The sequence below is a fragment of the Xenopus laevis genome, chromosome 2S (genome assembly GCF_017654675.1).
Source record: "Xenopus laevis strain J_2021 chromosome 2S, Xenopus_laevis_v10.1, whole genome shotgun sequence".
Classification (NCBI taxonomy): Eukaryota; Metazoa; Chordata; class Amphibia; order Anura; family Pipidae; genus Xenopus; species Xenopus laevis.
The window spans coordinates 71,868,598-71,894,171 of NC_054374.1; the positions used below are offsets into that span (position 1 = coordinate 71,868,598).

The following is a 25,574-nucleotide window of genomic DNA, read 5'->3' on the forward strand; positions in this document are numbered from 1 at the left end:
GCTGTGCTGGGCATTATTTTAAAATTATTACTACTTGTGAGGTGTAAGGGGAAATAGGGTTTGTTGGGATAGGGAAATGATGAAATAAAAAAAAATCATGTAGGAAGAAGTGGAAAAAAGAACTAGTTCTACTACGGTAGTTATGTCTTACATACACACAATTAATTGACCTACATTTGTATTAAACTTAACGGGGTGGTTCGCCTTTAACTTAACTTATAGTATGTCGTAGAATGGCCATTTCTAAGCATCTTTTCAATTGGTTTTTAGTATTTATTTTTTTTATAGTTTTTTAATTATTTACCTTTTTCTTCTAACTCTTTCCTGCTTTCAAATGGGGGTCACTGACCCCATCTAAAAACAAATGCTCTGTAAAGCTGCAAATGTATTGTTATTGCTACCTTTTATTACACCTCTTTCTATTCAGGCCCTCTCCTATTCACCTTCAAGTCTCTTATTCAAATGAATGCATTGTTGCTAGGGTAATTTAGACCCTAGCAACCAGATTGATGAAATCGCAATGAGGGAGCTGTCGAATAAAAAACTAAATAACTCAAAAACCGCAAGTATAAAAAAAATTAAAAAACCAATTGCAAAGTGTCTCGGGACATCACTCTCTACATCATACTACAAGTTAACTCAAAGGCGAACAACCCCTTTAACTGAGTTACTCTCCCAAGCTTGCGGTATGTGTTCCTAAAAGGCATATTCTTGCTGTTCATGGAAAGAAATGATGCAAATATTCAAACCATACCCCATTTATAAAACATTCCATTTTTTTCAACTTTCCATGAATTGATGGCTTACCTCCAGACATGAGTAGAAGCAGTATTTCCATCAGCATAATTCCCCATTTTCTCCACATCTTTTGTCCCATTACCTGCAAATGAGTAATACAAGAACAGTAAGCTCTGCAAAAAAAAAACGTGGCTGGATGCGCAGTTACAGACCAATAAAAAAAGAATCCAGCCAACCAAAATTCTGCACAAGTACATATTAATTGATCTTCTTACACATTATGGCTTTAAATCCCTAAACGTCCTTGTCTCTCTAGTTGCTGGGCAGATGCACATGTATCTAGAGGTTAATTTACATATTCCAGTTATTGGCCAAGAGGCTTTATGATCACTCCCTGCCATACTTTAAACATTGTTTCTGATAAGGGGTGTTCCTTTCTCTTTGGCTTCTAGTTGTTTACCCGGCTGGCTCTGTTTCAGGGAGCCTGGCTACACCAAGTTCCAGTAAAGCCTTTGTGCACTAGGGGGACCAGTACTTAATAGCACTTTTGAGGTATTTCTGCCTGGAGGAGGTATGCTGTACTACCTTGACTATATCCGCAGGGGTGACATTCAGCTGTCTCTCAATTACTGGCCTAGCCCTTGATGAGCAGTTCTGCATGTGCCTCTTTGACTGTAAGTAATCCTGTGGATCTTTTGTCTCTGACAATTAAACTGTTTCTGTTCTGTTTCACTGCAAAAACCTCCTGGCATCATTAATTTCTTATTCTTATGCACAGTAGCCTGTGGGAGTTGTATTTGCTCTACACCACACCTTCCTTTCTTCCACTTAGCGAGGGCCCTGCCTTAAGTGTTAGAGTCAAATATAACCCATGCTCTATAGCTTTAGCTGGACATTAACCCCTTTGTGCTTAAATAGCCCAAAATAGCGTTACAATATATAATTTCATAATAATTTTGCTCACTTATTATCATGACCTTTCTGCTATTGACATATTCTACCTTACAGTACTGAAATGATCTGCATCTCTCTGGAAACAACACTGTCTGGTTTTAGTAAACAGCATCAGTTTATACTCCTGTCCTGCGAAAAGGTTTGACGCTTAGTTAACAACTCTCCATGTAATATCATCTTTTGTGAGTACTGAGATATCCATATGAGCTTCATGTTTTGAAGTTTTATAAATATTTGCGCGTTCAATTCAGTACCTGGTACTTGCTGGTAACTAAACTGGAGTAAATCCATGTTGATGGAAAATCATTTTTTTCTTACGTTTAAATGCATGATCAGGTCACAAGCATTCCAGGTAATAGATTCAATACTTGTATTTTATAATGGGTGAAGGGCAGCCATTTCAGTTGTAAATAAACTCCATCAAGTAATGACCTTAACTTGTATAGCAAAAGGTGAAATAAATGAGAGAGGGGATATCTTGCAACCATTGCAAACTTTGATAATAGGTTAATAGGTTTCATATTCAATTAAATCACTTCCTATTGATAAGAAGATTAAAGCCAAGCAATCATATAGCAGCCAAAGGAGTACTATTAAAAGTACTATTAAAAAAGAAATAATTAAATAATATATTTAATATTAATGTATACATTTAAAAATATAATAATATAAAATATATATTTAATATATACATATTTAATACTAATATGTGATAGTTAATAGATATTTTTTATCCTAATAATAAGATCAAAGAACCTTATGTCATTTTCATATACATATCTGTAAATGGTGTCCTTTTACATATTTTACCTTGAGCCACTATTAGGGCTCTTAGACATGAGCGTTATTAGCTGTGTTCCGGTTTCATGCGTTCAGCCGCAGGGGAGCGCAGAAGTAGACGCACTGATGGGGCTGTACTCACACAGATGCATGTAAGCACCAAACGCAGGCTGGGACTAGGGATGGGCGAATTTGACCCGTTTCTTTTCGGCAACATTTTTTTTTGACATGCGTATTTTTTTTTTGTCGCACAACGCCATATAAGTATATGGGTGTCATTTTTTCACGGCGAAACAAGGGCGAAAAAATTCGCCCATCCCTAGTTGGGACATAGCATGTTGCATTTTTCCTGCATTCGGTGCTTACATGCATCTGTGTGAGTACAGCCTCATCGAAAAGAATTCAATGCGTCTACTCCTGCGCTCCCCTGCGGCTGAACGCATGAAACCGGAACGCAGGGGCGCGCAGCTAAAAACGCTCGTCTGTAAGAGTCCTTATGTGTTGCTTTGTATGCTTACTCACTAAAAGACACAACCTTCTAATTTATTGGCTGATATAACCTAGCATATATGTGTATACTTGGTTTGTGTTCACCTTTAAATTAACCTTTAATATGAAGTAGAGAGTGAGACAACTTGCAATTGCTTTACAGTTTTATTATTTGTGGTTGTTATTTAGCTTAATATTCAGCAGCTCTTCAGTTTGCAGTTTTGGCAGTCTGGTTGCTAGGGTCCAAATTACCCTAGCAACCATGCATTGATTTAAATAAGAGAGGTGCTAAACAGAAAGTTGAGTAGCAGTAACTATAAATGTGTAGCCTTACAGAGAATATGTTTTAGATGGGGTCAGTGACCCCCATTTGAAAACTGGAAAGAGTTAGAAAAATATTTCAAATAATTAAAAAACTATAAAAAAAATAATGAAGACCAATTGAAAAGTTGCTTAGAATTGGCCCTGCTATAACATACTAAAAGTTAACTTAAAGGTGAACCACCCCTTTAATGTTTAAAGGTATATTATAATATTTAAGCCATGTTGGCCTACATTATAGCAACATAGTCCTATCTGGAAACAAAACATTACACATAATAGAACCCATACCTGTAAATTAATTAAAATAAATAAATTAAGATGAAAATGAAAACTTGAGGCTATCCTTAATTCTGCCACAGCCTCAAACACACCCTACTTCCCCCATGACTCAACAGAAGCAGACGGTGTCTTGACGGCAAATACACCATCACTATTAATCAATTTTCCAAGTTAAAGCAAGTCAGTGCAGCCTGCCTTGAGCAAGAGTAGGTGGGTGTGTAAAGTGAGAGGGGTTGAATTAGGCTGACCTGGGTGTGATGCCATTTGGAACTTAGACAAGTGATTTACCCTCCTATAGTGCTAATTATATACACATGCGTTTAGGCTGCATATTTAACATCAACACAGTCAGTAATACAAAGGCAGTTTGATGTCAGTATTGTGCTATGTTTATGGATATACCATTTGTAAAATTTGAGATCAACATCTTCATGTACAGGTATAGGATCCCTTATTCGGAAACCCGATATCCAGAAAGCTCCGAATTACGGAATGACTGTCCCATAGACTCCATTTTATCCAAATAATCCGAATTTTTAAAAATGATTTCCTTTTTCTCTGTAATGATAAAACAATAGCTTGTACTTGATCCCAACTAAGATATAATTAATAGGGATGCACCAGATCGGCCGAACCCCTGAATCTTTTGTGAAAGATTTGAAAACTGAACCAAATCCGAACCCTAATTTGCATATGCAAATTAGGGGTAGGAAGGGGAAAACATTTTTTACTTCCTTGTTTTCTGACAAAAAGTCACGTGATTTCCCTCCTGTCCCTAATTTGTATATGCAAATTAGGATTCGGTTTGGCCGGGCAGAAGGATTCGGCCGAATCCTGGATTCATTGCATCCCTAATAATTAATTCTTATTGGAAGCAAAACCAGCCTATTGGGCTTATTTAATGTTTAAATTAATTTCTAGTAGACTTAAGGCATGAAGACCCAAATTACGGAAAGATCAGTTATCCAGAAAACCCCAGGTCCCAAGCGTTCTGGATAACAGGTCCCATACCCGTATTAATTATTTCCTAGAAATATTATTTTCCTACATTGCATCCTTTCTTTTTCCCTTGTAGTCAATTTAAACAGTAATAATTTGGTCATTTTATAGAATTTGTGAAATATATACTCCTCTTTCTGCCACCACACTGAGGTGTATGGTAGTGGGATCTCTCCTAATTATAGATATCCACCCAGTATATATTTTACTCTGTAACTTTATGTAATGGAGGCATGAAATCAAACGAAAATGAGCAGACTCTTCATGTTTGATGTTTTTGACAATAAAAACAAAACAATCGCCTATGCACATACAGGTATTGGACCTGTTATCCAGAATGCTCGGGACCTGGCGTTGTCCGGATAACGGATCTTTCTGTAATTTGGATCTTCATACCTTATGTCTACTAGAAAATCATGTGAACATTAAATAACCCCAATTGACTGGTTTTGCTTCTGATAAGGATTAAATATACATTATATGGGAAAGTCTCTGAGCTCTTAGTCACTGCAAAAATAAATGTAGTAGTGGATGTTTCTGCCAAGTTTCATGACCTTCCAAAGGTTTTGTTGTTTAAATAAGTATCAGGTACAGTTTATCAACAATTTTTTAACCCCCTAGGAAACTGCTAAACTCATTGAATCATGTTTTAACAAGTGACGAGTAATAAGCCAAAAATGGACCCACATGCCTCTATGATTTTCTTTTAAAAGGATTCTGAAGCTGATTATTATAGTGCTGTGTGCTGTATGCACTTGATGTAGTTTCAGGTCTATCTATCTATCTATCTATCTATCTATCTATCTATCTATCTATCTATCTATCTATCTATCTATCAGGCTGATCTATTTTAAATATGGGATGGCACACTTTGTATTGTATTGGCTCTTTATTCTACAATGATTGGAAGTTTTAAGTATACTCTATAACTTCAGCAACTTGAGCTACTACTCCACAGAACGGCACAAGGTGTATTTTAACACCAGGTTCAGTACTCCATCTTTGTTTTAGTGATTCCCAGACTTAAGTTCTGGGTCCCCCAAGAAAACAAACAAAAAAATTATATTATTATTTTTATTGACTTTGTATTTATTTCTTATTATTACTGTCTTTGTGCCATACACTTTAAGATAACATATTAGCACAATATTTATAATAACAGTCACAGAGGACATATAATAATAATCCTCTAATTAAAGAAGAGCGATGACTCTTAATTAAATTGAGTAACATGGCCCGGTAGAAATTGAGTAACATAGCCTGGTATATATTTCCTGCTCAGTTGTCGCTGGAGTCCCTACTTCTAATCAGAACATTTGCACTGTTTGCTGTCAACAGAGTATTAGTGATTAAATGGATTGTGATTTATTCATTAGAATCTGATGAAAGAGATTTGACGGATTAATGGTCAGTATCATGTTTCATAATTTCTTAGTTGCCTAAGTATCAGGTATCAAAATGACCTTTTAATAACTGGTTTCAAGTAGTCAGTTGTCATATGTGTAAATCAAGGTTTTATATATATATATATATATATATATATATATATATATATATATATATGCAACGGAAGGCTAGGGCACACACATAAGGAGTTACATACCTGGGTGCAATACAGAGATGCAATATTCACTCAAGAAAGATGCTGCTGCACACCAGGGTTTATTGTGAAAAAGTTAGTCCTTTATCTTGAGTATATATATATATATATATACACACGCATACACACACGCTCTTCCTAATGTTTAAATTATGAATTTGGGAACTGATAGAACTCTGTGCAAACGTTGATGCTCTGTTGAGCTGTTGAGGTAAACACCTGCCTCAGCCGCAGAACAGAGCAAAAAGATAGGTGTCTTCCCTATATGCAGCATTGATTATAGAATTGGTGGCACATGGATGGGATATAGGCAACCTTTCACTCTTTGGGGCAAATTCACTAAGATCCGTAGTTGCGCCAGCGTCCGCTTCGCTGCACTTCACCAGGCGTATTTTCGCCAGCGCTATGCAAATTCACTACAATCTGAAGTTGCGCTCAGGGGAAGCGTAAGGTTGCAAAGTTGCACTAGCGTTAATTTGCCAAGAAAAGCGAAGTCACGCTAGTGATGCTTAATTTGCATACGGTGCCAAATTGAAGTTACAATGGAGGTATATGTAGCAGCACTACACAAGCCTGGGAAACCTTCAAAACAGCAAATAAAATTTTTATTTTGCCCTACACATGTGCCCACTGTATAGTTAAGGTGCCATGAGTTAGGAAATGTAGGGGGGGAGGGATGGTAGCCCCAAAACATTTTTTGATCTTTTTCAGCCTATCACCCATAAAAAAAGAAAAAACGCCAGCGTTTTTTGGGACTTAGAAAAATGTTTAATTTTTTTTTAAGCAATCCCTATCTACTCTATTGCACTTCGCCTGGTCTGAGGCGGTGAAGGAAGTCTGGCGTAAAAGGTAGCGTTCAGAAAAATGCGTGCGTCAGTGAATTTGCGTAGTTACGTCCGTTGCGCAAAATTGCCAGGCGTAAGGGTGCAAAGTAACACTAGCGAAATTACTAACGCCAGTGTCCGTTAGTGAATCGGGGAATTAACGAAAATGCAATACACTAGCGAATTAACGCTAGCGTTAGGCGCTTCGTCCTTTAGTGAATTTGCCCCTTTGTGTGGAGAGCAAGTGGTTGCAAGGTACTCCTGAAAAAAAAATGTGTGCCTGTATTTTACAAAAATGATAGGGGGACATTGGTTGAGTAGAGCTACATAGATCAACTATGGGACTATCCCAGCTATCCCTGCTGCTCTGTCATATAGGACACTTAGATTTAATTATTATATACAGGTATGGGACCTGTTATTCAGAATGCTTGGATAACAGATCTTTCCATATTTTAGATCTTCATACCTTAAGTCTACTACAAAATCATGTAAACATTAAATAAACCCAAAAGGATGGTTTTGCTTCCAATAAGGATTCATTATATCTTAGTTTGGATCAAGTAAAAGGAACTGTTTTAGTATATCAGAGAAAAAGGGAATCGTTTTAAAATTTTGAATTATTTGCATAAAATATGGTCTATGGGAAATGGCCTTTCCGTAAGCTTTCTGGATAATGGGTTTCCGAATAAGCGATGCCTTACTTGTATCTGTTTTTTTTTACTAAAATTGTTATTGTTTTTTCAGGTTTCAAAGATTTAAGTTGGGGAAAAGACGTGGGAGCATGTAAGTAGTAGGTAAGTAGGGGAAGGGGGAGATTGGGAGAAATCTCTTGTAATCCATGGTAGCTGGGGTCAGTGATATTGGGATGGTGATGACTTCCTTTCAAAAGGGAGCTAGTGCCGCGCAGGCTCACCAAATATAAAATAGGGTTCCTTTTGCTGCACTGCATCTTCAACAATTTGCAGGTGTATTTGGGAACATGTACTGAGGGTGCTTTGTACCACCTGTACAGGATTTTTCTTTCTAAAATGTTCTAAAATATGTCATTGCCGATTCCCATAGTGTTCCATTTAGACAAACTGTTTAGGTTTTGACTGATATGTTTTTTATTTGCTCAGACACTGCTTGTACCTGCTAAACTAGCATAAAACTACTGGCATAACTACCATATAACATACTACGCAACTGCAAGGTGGATCTACTGTATGTTTTAGTATGTTATAGAATGGCTAATTCTAAGCAACTTTTCAATTGAGCTTTATTTTTTTCTGTATAATAGTTTTTGAATTACAGTGACACCTCAATTTTACAAGCCCCTGATTTTAAGTTTCCCCTCATTTTTCACCATTTTTTTGTGGTCCCACCACAATTTCCCTGCTTTAACATTTTCCCAGATTTTACATAATTTTTTACTGGTCACCTGAAAACAGCAAAATAGGGAGTTTCTCTGTATTTGCCTTCTGTTTTGGACTCTTTCCAGGTTTCAAATAGAGTTCATTGACCCCAAAATCTAAAAAACAAATGCTTTGCAAGGCTACAAATGGGGAGGCCCATTTATCAAAGGTCGAATTTCAAATTCATGTGAATTTTTTTTAATTCGAATATACTCACAATTCGACTGGGATGTTATTAAGAAAAAATTCGAATTGTATTTGATTCGTATGAATTGAGTTTTTCTCTGAAAAAAATTTCAGGAAGGCTATTAAAATCTCCAAATGGCTCAACGGATCTCTGCCATTGACTTGTACATGAACTCGGCAGGCTTTAGGTGGCGAATATTTGAATTAGGACAGTTTCCATGGTCGAGCTGTGATAAATCTCACATTCAAATTTACATTTGAATTGGGGGGATTAAATAAGAATGTGTGAATTTTGACACTGGAAAATTTGAATTCAACTTTATTATTGGCACCTTGATAACTCTGCCCCCTAATGTTATTGCTGCTAATTTATTTTTATTATTCATCTTTCTATTCAGACCCTCTCCAATTCATATTCTAGCCTCTTATTCAAATCAATCCATTGTTGCTAGGGTAATTTGGACCCTAGCAACCAGATCAATGCTGAAATTCCAAACTGGAGAGCTGCTGAATAAAAAGCTAAATAACTCAAAAACCACAAATAATGAAAAACAATTGCAAATTGTCTCGGAATATTACTTTCTACATCATACTAAAAGTTAATTCAAAGGTGAACAACCGCTTTAAGAACATTGTGCCCACATTATGGAAAGACCTCTTATTCATAAGAACCCAGGCCCCAAGCATTCTGAATAAAAGAATACATTTCAGGATACCTACTGTATAAAATTGTGAAGCAGAACTAAACTGCTTGCAAAACAAGTCAGACATGTGTATCCTGCCCAACCTGATAGCAATGCGAACAAATACCAATATTGTAATAAAATAAATGAATCATCAGCCTCACAGGCTGAGCACACAGGTCTGTGCAAGTAGCAAAAATATGTATGTCATGACGTTAAATGCATTCAGCACTTTGCCTTTGGGTACATGGAGCATTAAAGCTATAACGTTAAACAATTTGAGAGCTGTAGTGGGTAAATGTACTAAATCTATTCAATAAAGCATACAGCTTTTATAACTTCCCTGAATGTTAAAGCATTCAGAATATGAGTGAACAATAGATCCCAGATTTTACTATCATTTGTACTGGAAAATCAAAGGTAAACATTCTCTACATAAGTTAAAAAGAAAGTAAGAATTCTATTAAAGTTAATATCTTGTTGCTGTCTCATTGGCAGCATTGAAACTTCAAAAACAGAAACTAAATGGTTAAAACATCTTAGCATGATAAACTGATATCTTCATATATGTGGAATTAAAGGTAAATGTACTTCCTCCTACACAACACACAGCCTAATGCTTCTGCCATGCCTTGCCTTGTCGACTGTAAATCATTCAGTTTCTTAATTAACTGCACCAGTTAATTAAGTAAGTAGTAAGTTTACTATAAAATCATGTAAACAGTAAATATGCCCCATAGGCTTGTTTTGCTTCCAATAAGGGGGCAAATACACTAACCTCCGAAAATTTGCCAGCGACAGCTTCGCTCACAGCGCAACACTTTGCCAGGCTTAGATTCGCCAGCACAACGCTAATTCACTAAAATCCAAAGTTGCATCCAGGGCGCCGAACGCTGGAGAAGTTGTGCTAGCGTTACTGTGCCAAGCAAATCGAAGTTGCGCTAGCGCTGCCTAATTTGCAAACGGCAGAAAGTTCAATGGACGTATATGTAGCAGCAAATACATTACATTACACAAGCCCAGGGAAGAATAAAATAAAATAGAGCTGTTATATTGCCCTACACATGAGCCCAGTGTATAGTTTATGTGCCATATGTTAGGAAATGTAGGGGGAAGCCGGTTACCCCCCCAAAAAATGTATGCTCTTTTGCAGCCAATAACCCTGAATAAGGAAAAGACGCTAGCGTTTTTTGGGAAACATTTTCAACTATTTTTTGAGGAACTCCTATCTACTCTATTGCACTTCGCCTGGCCTGGGGTGGTGAAGGCAAGTCTGGCGCAAGAGGTAACGTTCAGTAAAATCCACATTTTAGTGAATTTGCTTAGTTAAGTCCATTCGCCTGGCGTTAGGGAGCGAAGTACCGCTACAATCTCCTTCACTAGTGAAGTTACGCTAGCGACAGCGCCAGCATTAGTGACTTCACCCTTTAGTAAATTTGCCCCAAGGATTGATGATATCATAGTTTGGATCAAGTACAATGTACCTTTAATATATTATATATATATATATATACACACTATTGGAATACCGGCACTCACAAAAAAATGTGGAATCCTTAAACTTAAACGTGTATCATCCTCAAGAAGGAGCACTCACAGGTATTACAACTCATTAAAAAAATTGAATATAGTGTGGGCAGAGAAACTAACATTTCGGCTGGAACACCACTTTGAAAAAGGCTGGTGTTCCAGCCGAAACGTTAGTTTCTGTGCCCACTATATATATATATATATATATATATATATATATATATATATATATATATATATATATATATATATATATATATATATATATATGTATGTGTTCCAATGAGTATCCGCACTCTGATGCACTCCAATGGAGTTTTCTTCTGCTGGGGTGCACGGTTAAAATGTATATATTCAAATTCTGCGAAGAACCAGCACTCCCATATGTAAAAAGTAGGAATGCAACAGAAATAAAAAAACTACTTTTTACATATGGGAGTGCTGGTTCTTCGCAGAATTTGTATATATATATATATATTACACCATTATGTATTAATTCATCTGCAGAATTGATTGCACACAATGAAAGATAACAAACTTAAATAATACAATAACTACATTAGCCAAATGTAACTAAATAACTAAATATATTTACTAGTATAGTATGTAAATTAAGGATAAAAGTCCCATCCTGCACAGACTTAAAAGAGTTCAGAAGTAGGTAATATCAATATTTACTCTGTAAAAATAAAATGCTGATAATATTTTCCCCGCTTGATGCCAAAGGGGGAATTGCTTGCAGGTAGTTCTCACCTTGCTTCTGTCGGTTAGCCGCTGGTTCCTGCACTCTACTCAGGGTTGTTTGCCAGCTGCAGTTCCCAGCATAATGATGCCGTTACCGTCTCTCCAACCCACTGGAAATTGCAAAACACTTCCCTGAACATTGAACAGGCATGAGAGCTGGAGGAGGGGAGAAGTGACACTAGAATTGCCACAAAGGGGACACCCCTTCCACTTGTAAGAAAAAAAGTCCTTTTACTATCACTGGTGTAAAAGTTTATTTTGACAGTGTTAATATTCAACAGAATTAGATTTAAACAGAAAGGGTTTGCACAGATTAATAAACAATCCCTAATACAATAGTTTATTGTAAAAGCTCTAGAAAGAAACTATATGCCTCATGCAACGTTTAGCATCAATATTATAGCATATTAAGTGCCATACAATACAGTGCTAAGTGAAGAAAGATATCAGGGTTTTTTTCATCTTCCAGGGTGACACTACAAGAGCTCTATGGGGTAAAAGGTTGAATCATTTAGTCCTAACTTACTGAGTGCATACCCCAAGGCAATTCTACTCATGGCAGTGCTAGATCAAAAATCCGGCACCTGGTACAGAGAGCTGGGTCAGAAGGTGCATCAGATGTGATCCCTTGTCCTTAGAGCCTGTCTTAGGAAAGCAGTAGGGACAGTGTCCTATTGCAGGTTGCACCTCCTGACTTACCAACTTGCGAGTTAGAATGACACACAAGTTAGGGGGCAGGAGGGGGGTACACCTACGTGCCCCCAACTGATTGGCCCTTCTGGATACAGTGCATGAAGGGGCAAATTTACTTAGTTTCAAAGTTGCACCAGCGACGGCTTCACTCGCTTCACAACACTTCGCTAGGCGTAGATTCGACAGGGCAGCGCAAATTCACGAAGATCCGAAGTTGCGCACAGGTTACCGAACAGTTGCGCTATCGATAATACGATAAGCAGTCCGAAGTTACGATAGCGATGCCTAATTACCGTAGCATTCGGCGTGCAGTTAAAGTTGAATGGACGTATATGCTGCAGCAACTACATTACACTACACAAGGCCAGAGAAAAGTAATAACATTAAATAGAGGTCTTATATTGCCCTACACATGTGCCCACTGTATAGTTTAGGTGCCAAATGTAAGGGGGAAGGAGGGTATCCCAACAAAAAAAATCTCAGCCTATTACCCAGTAAAAAGTAAAAATGCCAGCGTTTTTTGAGACTTATTTATTATTATTAACATGTATTTATATAGCGCCAACATATTGCGTAGCACTGTAAAGTAAATGTGATTATTCAACTACATCACATGAATTACATATATAGAATATATGGAGTAACAAACATCACAATCAATACAGGTACAAAAAGGCGAGGAAGGCCCTATGCATAGGCATACAGTCTAAAGGGAAGGGAGTAATACACAAGGTGTGGGAGTGGGCAAGATCAAATTAAGTGGGTGAGAAATGTGGTATTGTATGTGGTGTTGCGTTTGGTAGTTAAGCAGAGTGAGGGTAGGCTTCTCGAAAGAAGTGAGTTTTCAGAGATTTTTTGAAAGCAGAAAGGTTGGGAGAAAGTCGGACAGACCGTGGGAGAGCGTTCCAGAGGAGGGGTGCAGCCCTTGCAAAGTCTTGAATGCGAGCATGTGAGGATTTAATGAGAGAAGAGTTGAGTAGCAGGTCAGTAGAGTACCGTAGTAAGCGATTGGGTGAGTATATAGAGATGAGTTCAGAGATGAAGGGTGGGGCAGAGTTATGAAGTGCTTTGAAAATCAGTGTCATTAATTTGAATTTGATTCTGAAAGGTAACGGAAGCCAGTGCAGGGATTGACAGAATGGCGAGGCAGAGGAGGAGCGGTTGCTGAGGTGTATGAGCCTCGCAGCAGTGTTCATTATGGACTGGAGAGGTGACAGTCTCTGGAGGGGGAGGCCAATTAAAAGAGAGTTACAGTAGTCTAGACGCGATATGATGAGAGAGTGAATAAGAATTTTGGCAGCGTCTTGGGTGATAAATGATCGTATTTTAGATATGTTCCTTAGGTGGAAGTGACATGATTTTATAAATGACTGGATATGAGGAGTGAATGACAGGGCAGAATCTAGGATAACCCCAAGGCACCGGGCCTGGGGAGAGGGGGTGATAGTGGAATTGTTAACTATGATGGATACTTCATACTTCGGGGATGCTACTGGTGTTAGTTGGAGGAAAGAGAACCATTTCAGTTTTAGAGAGGTTTAATTTAAGGTAGCGATGCGACATCCAGGTAGAGATAGCGGACAGGCAGGAGGAGACGCGAGTTAGGAGTTCTGGGTTGAGATCAGGAGATGAGAGATAGATCTGAGTATTGTCAGCATAGAGGTGGTAGTGGAAACCATACAAATTTATTAATTTGCCAAGGGAGGAAGTATAGAGGGAGAATAGTAATGGTCCCAGGACAGAGCCTTGAGGAACTCCAACAGAAAGAGGTAGGGGAGAAGATGATACTCCATTGTAGGAGACACTGAAGGAACGATTGGTGATGTAAGAAGAGAACCAGGACAGGGCTGTGTCACGAAGGCCAAGCGACTGGAGGGACTGGAGGAGGAGAGGGTGATCTACAGTGTCAAATGCGGCTGAGAGATCAAGCAGTATTAGTAGTGAGAAATGATTGTTGGCTTTAGCGGTTAAAAGGTCATTAGTCAGGGCAGTTTCTGTGGAGTGTTGTGGCTTAAAACCAGATTGTAGGGGGTCCAGCAGGTTATTGTCAGAGAGGAATGAGGTTAGTCGGTTGTAGACTAGGCGCTCAAGTAGTTTAGAGATGAAAGGTAGCAGAGAGATAGGTCGGAGGTTGTCAAGATTGGAGGGATCAAGAGAGGGTTTTTTCAGAATGGGGGTGACAAGAACATGTTTTAGTTGAGAAGGAAACAGTCCAGTTAAGAGGGACTTAGAACAATTTTCAACTTTTTTTTGACAAACTCCTATCTACACTATTGCACTTCGCCCGGTCTGAGCTGGCGAAGTAAAGTCTGGCGCAAAAGGTAACGTTCACTAAAATCCGCAACTTAGTGAATTTGCGTAGTTACTTCCCTTTGCCAGAGTGCAACTTCGCATGGCGTAAGGGTGCGAAGTACCGCTAGAGTCTATCTACTTCGCTAGCGAATTTACGCCAGGTACTGTTAGTAAATCGGCGAAGTGGCAAAATGACGTCACGCTGGCGAATTTTCATAAATTTGCCCCAGAAGAGTGCAAAAAATAACAATTTTGATTTGTTAACTTTTAGTGTGTTATAGAATGACCAATTCTAAGCAAATGTTCAATTGGTCTTCATTATTTATTTTCTATAGTTTTTTAATTATTTGCCTTTTTCTTCTGACTCTTTTCTAGCTCTAGCTCTTTTTTCCCTATTAATAACATTGGGATCAGCCATCATTTTTACAGGCTAGGCCGTTAAAATACCAGCCAGGTGGCAACCCTATTGTACAGAGGCATTATTTTAATCATTGAATATGCTTAAACTCAATAGAGATGTTGCAACTGGATATCTGGAATACCTTCCTAAGCAAATTTCTCTTAAAGGAAAACTATGCCCCCAAACAATGTAGGTCTCTAAAAATATATTGCAAAAAACAGCTCATGTATAAAACCATACTTCAAGTAAATAAACCATTTTCATAATAATATACATTTTTAGTAGTATATGCTATTGGGCAATCCTTAATAGAATATTGCCATTTAAAAAAAATAAGGGCAGCCCCCTTGGATCTTAGATTTACGGAGCACATAAACACATGAAACAAACCATACATGTTAGGTCACATGATCCAATTAACAGACAGTGTTCTGTCTTTTGCTTCCACAATTCTTTCTGTTACAGTTAGAGTTGTAGCATTTCTGGTCAGGTGATCTCTGAGGCAGCACACAGACCACTTTGGCTTCCATAGTTTTTGTAGCGTAAAGACAGGGAAAGCTATTACCTCCAGTCTCCACCATGTCATACAACCCCACGGCTAAAGTTTTTTTTCAAATTTCTTATGATTTGTCCCGCTGTGCCCTCTGAAACGAGTTCAGTTGCAGCCGCCATTCTCTTCTCTGTGACATCACTAAGATGGCTGGCAGCACCAACAATTTGCGCACATGCCAAAAATTCTGTGCTGAATAGGTAGCGTTGCCAGGACATAACAAGCTGGTGAACGAGAAAGGAGTAGCAGCAAACCACACATTGATCAACTCAGAGGGCAAAGTAATAAGCAGTGGCCAATCAGTGCATATATCTTCCACCTTAATGCGCGCATCACCATGCCAACCTTGTTAGTAGCTGCACCAAATCCACTATTTTGGATTCGGTGCAAATTAGGATACGGATTCAGTATGGCCGGGCAGAAGGATTTGGCTGAATCTGAATCCTGCTGAAAAAGTGTGAATCCTGAACCGAATCCTGAATTCAGTGCATCCCTACTTGTTAGTGTGTTGTGATTGGCGCACTTAATGAAGGGAGGGCTTTGCCAGGGTCAGTGCTTGGGAGCGCTCATTCTCCCACAGTACAAGGAGCACCCACTAATTTTATTTATGCGTTTGCGCTGCTTACTAATTCTATGTTGTTCGCATCTTCCACAGTCTTGGTCTTCTTGGAGCAGGAGAGGTGAATGATGGGATCCAAAAAAAGGCTTGACATAAAGGAGATTGAATACCACTAATGGCAACACTAGAGGTATGCCTTTCATGACGCTTAACTCTTTAATAGCCTTTCCTTGTCCTCTAAGAGGTAATGTCAGAGCACCTAAAAATTGTCACTCTTTGAAGCAATTGTCACTTGGGAATGTAAGCTGCCCTTACTCGAAAGCAGTGATCCCCAACCAGTGTCTCGTGAGCAACATGTCTCTCACCAACCCCTTGGATGTTGTTCCTAGTGGCCTCAAAGCAGGTGCTTATTTTTCAATTCCAGGCTTGGAGGCAAGTTTTGGTGCATAAAAACCAGGTGTGCTGTCAAACAGAGGACTGTGGCAATCTCTACCTTCACTTTTTGATAAATATACCCCATGGTGCGAATAGAGTGAATTTGATGTTTTAGACCTAGGAAAGAGGCTTAAAGCATAGATTAACCATTCCCCTACAAACTTTCAATTTTATAGTACAGGTATGGGATCCGTTATCCACAGAGCTGTTATCCAGAAAGGCTGTCTCTCATAGACGCCATTATAATCAAATAATACACATTTTAAAAATAATTTCCTTTTTCTGTTTAATAAAACAGTAGCTTGCACTTGATCCAAACTACGATTTAATTTACCCTTATTGAAAGCAGAACCAGCCTATTTGGGTTTATTTAATGTTTACATGATTTTTTAGTAGACTATTGGTATGAAGATCCGAAATATGGAAAGATGGCATTCCATATGGGACCTGTTATCCAGAATGCTTGGGACTAGGGGTTTTCTGGATAACGGATCTTTCCATAATTTAGATCTTAATACCTGAAGTCTACTACAAAATCATAACGGGGGGATATGGGATAACAGATCCCATACCTGTATTCATATTTCTGCACCCCCATAGGGGTAAGTTGCACAGTAGCTTGCTTTTTCAGGAGAGGTGAAAACAGCTGGGTAGGAAAGAGTTAAAGGGGTTGTTCACCTTTGAGTTAACTTTTAGTATGATGTAGAGAGTGATATTGTTTTTCATTTTTTATTATTTGTATATGAGTGATTTAGATTTTTATTCTGCAGCTCTCCAGTTTTCAGCATAAGCAATCTGGTTGCTAGGGTCCAGATTACCCTAGCAACCATGCATTGATTTGAATGAGAATATGGAATATTAATAGGGGAGGGTCGGAGCAGAATGATGAGTAATAAAAAGTAGCAATAACAATAAGGGGCAGATGTATCAAGGGTCGAATTTCGAGGGGTTAAATCCCTCGAAATTCGACTGGGGAATGGAATGGAATAGGCAATTTGGGCGAATTTACGCGTCGGCGAATATTCGCCCGGCGAATAGTTGCACGATCGAATATTCGATCGAAGGATTTTCATTCGATCGAATGCCTTTTTATTCTATCAAAAACTTAGAAAACAAGCCTATGGGACTTACCCATAGGCTTTTAAAGCAATTCGGTAGGTTTTAGGTGGCGAAGTAGGCAGTCGAAGTATTTTTAAAAGAGACAGTACTTCGACTATCCAATGGGCAAATAGTCGCAGCGTTTTTGCGATTGATCTATTCGAATCATTCTACTCAGGCGAATTCAAGCCAATTTGATAGTCGAGGAGCACAAAAAACGACTTAAATTCGAGTATTTTTCCCTCTATTCCTTCACTCGAACTTAGTGAATGGGCCCCTAAATGTGTAGCTTTAGAGAGGATTTGTTTTTAGAGGGGGTCAGTGACCCCCTTTTGAAAGCTAGAAAGAGTCAGGAGAAGAAGGCAAATAATTCATAAACTATAAAATATAAATAATGAAGACCAATTGAAAAGTTGCTTAGAATTAGCCATTCTATAACAAACTAAAAGTGAACCTGAAGGTGAACCACCCCTTTAAGTGTCGTACAAAAAGAGTTAAACTAGTACAACGCAGATTTTAGAAGATTTTAGATGTAGCATGTTGAATCAGCCCGCAGATGGCTCAGTTAATGAGTTACAGATAGCCATCCACAGTCAGCATGGCAACAGCTTCTCACAGCATCCCTTCCTCTATGTACGTTTGCCTGTGAAATATATATATTTACTTCTTTCTGAAATAAAATCCTATCAAATAAAATTCTAGCAAGGACTGAACATGTTTGTGCAGAATATTGCCAGTTTGGAATATTTGCCAACATTGCGCACTTGTTTTTTTTAAATTGTTACAAGTATTGTGCTTATGAGAAGGCACTTAGCACTTGGTAAAGCATGTAAAAAAAAAAACTTTGGCTAAGCAGAGTAAAAGTCAATGATCAGACAAGATTGAAGATGATTATAGGCAGGAGAAAAGTCACTAGAGGTAACATCCCAGAATGCTGGCCAGAGATGAGTCAAACAAATGATATTACCTCTATTGGAGTATGGATAGTTGAACTTGCATTTGGAAGTTGTCCCTGTGCTTTCTGGCCTTCTGATAAAATTCCCCATATTGTATATGTTTAGATTTTAAGGTCCATTGATGCAGAGACTAATGTGAATGACTTATGATATAGATTTTAAAGCATTGCTTTTTTTAATCTCTGGTTGGATCCTCCATTCTAGTGACTAGCATGCATGACAAATGCCCTAAAGCAGGGGTCCCCAACATTTTTTGGACCGAGGACCAGGGGTGTGGGGTCAGCGGGGTGGGGTTGGCGTCGGCGGAGGTTGGCAGCAAATTTGGACGCGCATCTCTTTTTTGCTGCCGAGCCCAGTGCGCAAGTGTCCGCGGCCCGGCGGTTGGGGACTCCTGCCTTAAAGTGATCAAGATGCCCTCAGCCACCATATTTTGGGATTTCTGACCCCCTCGCCTTTCAAAACAAGAACAATTTAAATATTTATTGTTACTGTAATTTAGGACAGTAAATAAGTGTTCACCTGGAATGTCACCCTAAATGACCTAGGATTTCAGGAGTACCTAGATATTCTCCATGAATTGTATCCTAGCTGGACTTTTGGCTTGGCCCTCTAAGAACTGAATGGAAATTAACCAGCACACTCATGTATATTTCATAAACTCTGGGTATATTTATCAAAGAGTGAAGTTAGATTGCCACAGTCTGTTAGAATAAAATTCCACCATTTCTCCATTCATTTCTATGGCATTTTGAAAGGCATATTTAAAGGTGAACTTTCACCCAGTGATAAATACTCTTTTAAAATCCCATAGAAATGAAAGGAGAGTGGCGGAATTTCAGTCTATCGGACTGTGGCGATCTCTAACTTCACTGTTTGATAAATATACCACTCTGAGTGGTTTAGACTTTCATTATCTCTGGAGTACACCATACTTCCATAAAACTTCTTCTCTGTTTGTCTAATAAGGTTTAAATCCTTCTTCTAAGTGTTTTGACCAGTGGGTGTTGAGGCAGTTAGCTCCATGGGTTTAGTTTCCTGCCTTGTGTTTTTGTGCTCGTGCAATACTTCCTATACTGGAGACAAAAGAAAAATTCCAACTTGTGTAATGCTGAGGCTTATGTCTCAAAGTCATCCAGAGATATTTACCTCCTTTGTTTGGGCGAAAATCTTTGTGGATGTTTTCACAGAATAATACATTTTCAATTCCACAACAAATTCATAATTTAGTCAATACAGGAATGGAACCTGTTATCTAGAATGCTCTGGATAAGGGGCATTTTTCTAATTTGGATCACCGTTGTCTAGTAAAAAATTATTTTAACATTAAATAAACCCAATAATATTGTTTTGGCTCCAATAAGGATTAATTATATCTTAGTCAGGGACAAGTACAAGCTATTGTTTTATTATTAAAGAGAAAAAGGAAACAGTTTTTAAAACTTTGAATTAGTAAATTAAAGTGAAGTCCATGGGAGATGGCCTTTCTGTGATTTTGAGCTTTCTGGATAACGGGTTCAGGACAAGGGATCCTATACACAGAAGATGATATTGTAGATGTCTATCAATCTTTTGTCCAGGTGAAATCTGCCCAACGTCTAATCTAGCTGATCCAGAAGAAGGTAAAACACCTGGGGGAGGGTTAATCCTTCTTGACTCCAAAGGGCAATCCACATACAAACTAAAGGTGGCCATACACGGGCCGATAAAAGCTGCCGACAGACCGTGTCGGCAGCTTATTGGCCCGTGTATGGGGCCCCGCGACGGGCTTCACCGATCGAGATCTGGCCGAAAGTCGGCCAAATCTCGATCGGATGGGGCAGAAAATCCCGTCGGATCGCGGCCGCATCTATTCGTTGATGCGGTCCCGCGATCCGACCGGCCGTTTGGGCATCGTTAGGATCCGATCGTTGGGCCCTAGGGCCCACGATCGGATCAGCTGATATTGCCCACCTCAAGGTGGGCATATCGGAGGGAGATCCTCTCGTTTGGCGACATCGCCAAACGAGCGGATCTCTCCATGTATGGGCACCTTAAATGTAGCTCAGTTAATGAAAGGGGTGGTTCACTTTGATTTAACCTTAAAGGAGTGGTTCACCTTTAAGGTAACTTTTATTATGTTATAGAACAGCCAATTCTAAGCAACTTTTCAATTGGTTTTCATTATTTATTTTTTATATTTTTATAGTTATTTTCCTTTTTCTTCTGACTCTTTGCAGTTTTCAAATGGGCGTCACTGACTCCCTTCTAAAAAACAAATGCTCTGTAAGGCTACAAATATATTGTTATTGCTACTTTTTATTATTGATCCTTCTATTCAGGCCTCTCCTATTCATATTCCAGTCTCTTATTCAAATCAGTGCATGGTTGCTATCGTAATTTGGACCCTAGTTACCAGATTGCTTAAGATTCAAATTGAAGAGCTGCTGAATAAAAAGCTAAATAACTTAAAATACACAAATAAAAAATGAAAACCAATTGTGAATTGTCTCAGAATATCACTCTCTACATCATACTAAAAGTTATCTCAAAGGTGAACAACTCCTTTAAGTATTTTATAGAATGGCTAATTCTAAGCAACTTTTCAATTGGTCTTCTTTATTTTTATAACTTTCGAATTATTTGCCTTTATATTTCCAGCTTTCAGATGGGTCACCGGCCCCATCTAAAAAGAAATGCTCTGTAAGGCTACACATTATCAAAGGTCGAGGTGAATTTTCGAATGAAAAAAATGCAAAAATTTCGAATTCGATCGAATGCACTATTCCTTCGATTCGTACGATTCGAATATGGATCTATTCGATTGAAAACGGACCTGTTTGACCTAGAAAAAACTTCGACTTTATTTGGTTGGTCTTTTAAAATTCCAATTTCGAAGTTTTTTCAATTCGAAATAAGACCCTTCATAAATATGCCCCTAACTGTTATTGTTTCTTTTATTACTCATACTTCTATTCCGGCCCTCTCCTGTTAATAACCCTGCCCTATATTCAAATCAGTGGTAGAGGAATTTGAACCCTAGCCACTAGATGCTGAAATTGCAAACCGGAGAGCTGCTGAATATAAAGCTAAATAACTAAAAAAACACCAGTACTATAAAATGAAAACCAATTTCAAATTGTCTCAGAATACCACGCTCTACATTATAAAAAAGTTTAATTAAAAGCTGAGCAACCTCTTTAAGTAGATGGATCATAATATAATTTCTTATATGTGTAGCTACTATTTGTCTTAATGGGATTTTGTTTTTTAAATCACTGTCAGGATGCTTCAAGGCACTGGAGATGTGTCTTGAATTATAAAAGGTAATAGGTAGCGGTGCTCTTCTAAGGCTTTGCGCGTGCCTGCAAAGAAAAGAGTATACTGATGTGTGTTGTCTTTTTTAATGAGCGACCCGTGTAACAAATTAGATCTACTCACATACAGTAGTGATAGTTAGCACTTATATGAATGTGTTGGACGGAATCCTCCGCGAGGTTATACCTGCTGAACCAAAACTGCATATAGTGAAGTACTGTGGAAGCCTCTCATATGGCCGCACTTGGATGGTAGTTATAAGATTGAATCTACAAGTCGGCATATCCTGGTCATAGATTGGTCTCCGTGTTTGCGGGTTTTCTCTGCAGGCAGCACTTGTTGCAATGGTTTGAAGGTTGCGGGGTTTCAATTTCCCGGGTCATATTCCTTCCTCATGGATCCCTGTCTCAAACGGTTTCAGGTCTGCGAGCGTCTTATGAACTCTGCAAAACTCTGCTAGATGGTAGTTTCGTGGGAGCAGTAATTTGAATATTTGCACGGGATTGTATGGCAGGAAGACTCACGAATCTACCATCTAGTACTTCACTATATGCAGTCTTCGTTCAGCAGGTATAACCCAGAGGAGGATTAACTATCACTATCGAATGTGAGTAGATCTAATTTGTTACACGGGTCACTCATTAAAAAACTAACACACTATCAGTATACTCTTTTCTTTGTAGGCACACACGAAGCCTTAGAGCAGGGGCACACGGGCAGATTCGGGGAGATTTAGTCACCTGGCGACTAATCGCCTCTTCTGGTGACAATCTCCCTGAACTGCCTTCTGCTGCTAAAATGTCAAATCGCCTGCGGCAATGCACTCGCTGTGCTTTCCTTGTGAGGCAACTTCGGAAATCGAAGCACCACGAGTGCCATTGCGCTGGTGTTTTCTCATTATAGCAGGTAGAAGGCAGGGGGAAGGGAGTTCAAGGAAAATTGTCACCCGAAGAAGAGGCGATTAGTCTCCAGGCGACTAAATCTCCCCGAATCTGCCCGTGTGTCCCTGCCCTTAGAAGTGCAACGCTACCTTTTATTTTAACTTAGGGACAAGTGGATACCGGAATATAAGATGGTGCTGCTACTAAGCCAGGAGTGTCCAAAAGTATACCAGAATACCAGCAAATTCCAAAAGTATACCAGAATATGGTCCACACACAGGGTCGGACTGGCCTGCCGGGGCACCGGGGAGCTCTTGCGGCGTGCGCTGCGTCTGCATGTAGGGATTGATTGTGCATCCTCATCCTGACGCGACTAGCCAGAAGAAGGACCCGAGGCCTGCTTGCATGCACACACACGCTCAGCACAGCGCAGCAGGGAGCAGTGATCGCCCTGAGACGGCAGCATTTAAATATGATCAACATTTTGTTGCTTCCTAGTAGCCATCTTCCAAGTGCTGCCTGGACAGGAGGGATGTCGGTAGTGTGAATGAGAAGCGAAAGGGACAGGGGAGACAATAGTGGAGGTGGGTGAAGGGGAGAGGTCCAGTATGAAGAGAAGGGGAGAGTAAGAAGCTGCTAGGATGGGGAAGTGAAATTGGAGCAGGAGGTCAAGTGAAATAGGGCTCCATGATGAGCAAAGTGGGGTCTGGAAGGGATTAAAAAAGCAGGGCCCACATCCTATTGTTCCAATGGGGTTAAAAGGCAATTGTAACAAAGCAACACAATATGGGGTCTTGGACAAATGTAAGGGGCTACAAAGATTTGTACACAGCACTGAATACTATTTGGCCATACCCTTGTTTGACACACCAAGGGTTGCTACATTTTATTACTAATTTAGGGCCTAAATCGCTATTTAGCTACCTCGGAAGGGATATCGGTGTCAGGCTGAATGTAATGGTTGGCCCCCGCACATTTTCACATCACCAAATCTGGCCCTTGTTGCGAAAAGTTTGGACACCCCTGCACAATTCCCTGCACTAAGTGTGGAGTTCACTTATACTGTAATAACTTTGTGTCTTTAATTATGCACAGTGATATTATTATATTAAGGGTTAGATTTATCAAGGGTCGAAGTGAAAATTCTAATTTTTGAAGTTCGAATTTGAATTTTCAAGTTTTTTAGTGGAATTCCACTGGGGAATAGTTAAAATTAGATTTGAGGTTTTTTTTAAAAATCTTCAATTCCAATTCGATTCCAATTCGCCTCGAGTTTGTGGGTCGATCCCATGCACCCGAATTTGAATAATTCAATTAATTTTTTTTTAGATTGCTTGTTTTTTTTCGAATTTCAAGTTTATGGGAGGTTATCGGACAAACTCCCATGAACTCGAAAATTTAACCCTTGATAAATCTGCCCCTAAGGGTGATAACAACATATAACACATATTTGTGTGAGTTATACAAACTACAATGTCATAGCGGTGATGTAAATTTACAAGCAGGCACACTGTATGTATAAATCATAGCAAATTAGTATTTGTAGTTTGTGTTTAATTCCCATACATCTTCGGTTACCCAAAGCTTTGTGTTTCTACATATCCTTAGTATGAAGCAACCAGTACTATTTAACACTGTATTGCAAGATGGATCCTGCCCAGTCCTCTCTACTGGTAAACAGTATACAGCTGGAGGGCTGCAATCTCTTTCTAAAGCTACAGTACGTTTATTAAGGCAGGAAGGCTACCAAAAGACATATAATAATACTCTTACTATAAGTTAGTACAGGCTGACCAACATGATTCAACTTTGAATTGCTTTGTTGGTCAATTAGTGTCTCATGTCATTTGGTAGCCTTCCTGCCTTAATAAACTTACTGTAGCTTTAGATAGAGATTGCTGCCCTCCAGCTGTTGACTAAACAACTCGAAATACTAAGGGGCAGATTTATCAAAGGTCGAGGTGGATTTTCGAATGAAAAAAATTCGAATTTCAAGCTAGTTTTTGTGTTTCATTTTTTTTTTTTCGACTAGGGAATAGTCCAAATTCGATTTGAAATTGAAAAAAATTAGAATACCTACATACTGTCTCTTTAAAAATTTAACTTCGACCATTCGCCATCTAAAACCTGCTGAATTTCTGTTTTAGCCTATGGGGAACCTCCTAGAACTCATTTGGAGTTAATTGGTGGACTCTGAAAAATCAATTTTTTGGGGAAAAACTTATAATTGAATTTGATAGAATACGCTATTTCTTCGATTCGCACAATTCGAATTCAGCCGAATATGGACCTATTCGATCAAAAATGGAATCTATTCAACCCAAAAAAAATTCTACTTAATTTTGGTTGGTCTTTCTGAATTTGAATTTCGAAGTTTTTTAAATTTGAAATTCAACCCTTGATAAATATGCCCCTTAATACCCATTAATATCTCTCCCTTTTACTTTAACACTGTAGCCATTACATATATAAGATTTTGTTTGTCTTGCTATTGTCCATTTGTTTGTATTTTTATTCTTACAATTGAATTCAACTTCAGCTATAAAACTGCAACTTATTAAGAAACATTTTCTTTGAATGTTCTTTAAAATTAATCCTTTAGATTTCCGAAGCGAAGAAGATGGCGCCCATGAACTCCGATGCCTAACTCTGCACCGAGAAGTAAGTAAAATGTTAGGGGCATTTGCGTGGGGTTCCAGGGAGGGAGGGAGGGGGGTCTATGTAATAGGGGGTAGGGTTTTTTTTTAACTTTAGGGTTGAATTTTCCTTTAAAGGGCCATTGCAGAATCTTAATTGTCAGTCAAATACTTGTGCTGCCATAGTTCTATAGTATTTCTTTGTTCAGTCTATGAGGAAAACATGGAGGGCATGTTATAATAATTCCCCTTA

General features: G+C 38.8%; 1 protein-coding gene and 1 long non-coding RNA gene across 4 annotated transcripts in view; one reads left to right on the forward strand and one right to left on the reverse strand.

Annotated features, from left to right (window-relative positions):
* Positions 1-11,647, reverse strand: part of LOC108704665 (granulocyte colony-stimulating factor receptor) — a 40,327-nt gene extending 28,680 nt beyond the window's left edge. Inside the window, exons 1-2 of one of the 3 annotated variants that reach the window (XM_041583948.1) lie at positions 11,537-11,647; positions 808-880 (exon numbers count right to left, since the gene is read on the reverse strand). In XM_041583948.1, coding sequence (XP_041439882.1) covers positions 808-877 — 70 coding nt within the window. In that variant the 5' untranslated portion in view covers positions 878-880; positions 11,537-11,647. Of the gene's footprint in view, positions 1-807; positions 881-1,013; positions 1,153-1,323; positions 1,433-11,536 lie in introns of those variants that run through there. The other 2 variants (XM_041583947.1, XM_041583949.1) reach the window with 2 other exon arrangements.
* LOC121400587 lies at positions 1,284-25,326 on the forward strand. The gene is made up of 4 exons (XR_005965840.1): positions 1,284-1,412; positions 7,735-7,784; positions 16,118-16,211; positions 25,288-25,326. It is a non-coding gene; the product is annotated as an uncharacterized LOC121400587 (long non-coding RNA).
* The last annotated feature ends 248 nt before the right edge of the window (positions 25,327-25,574 follow it).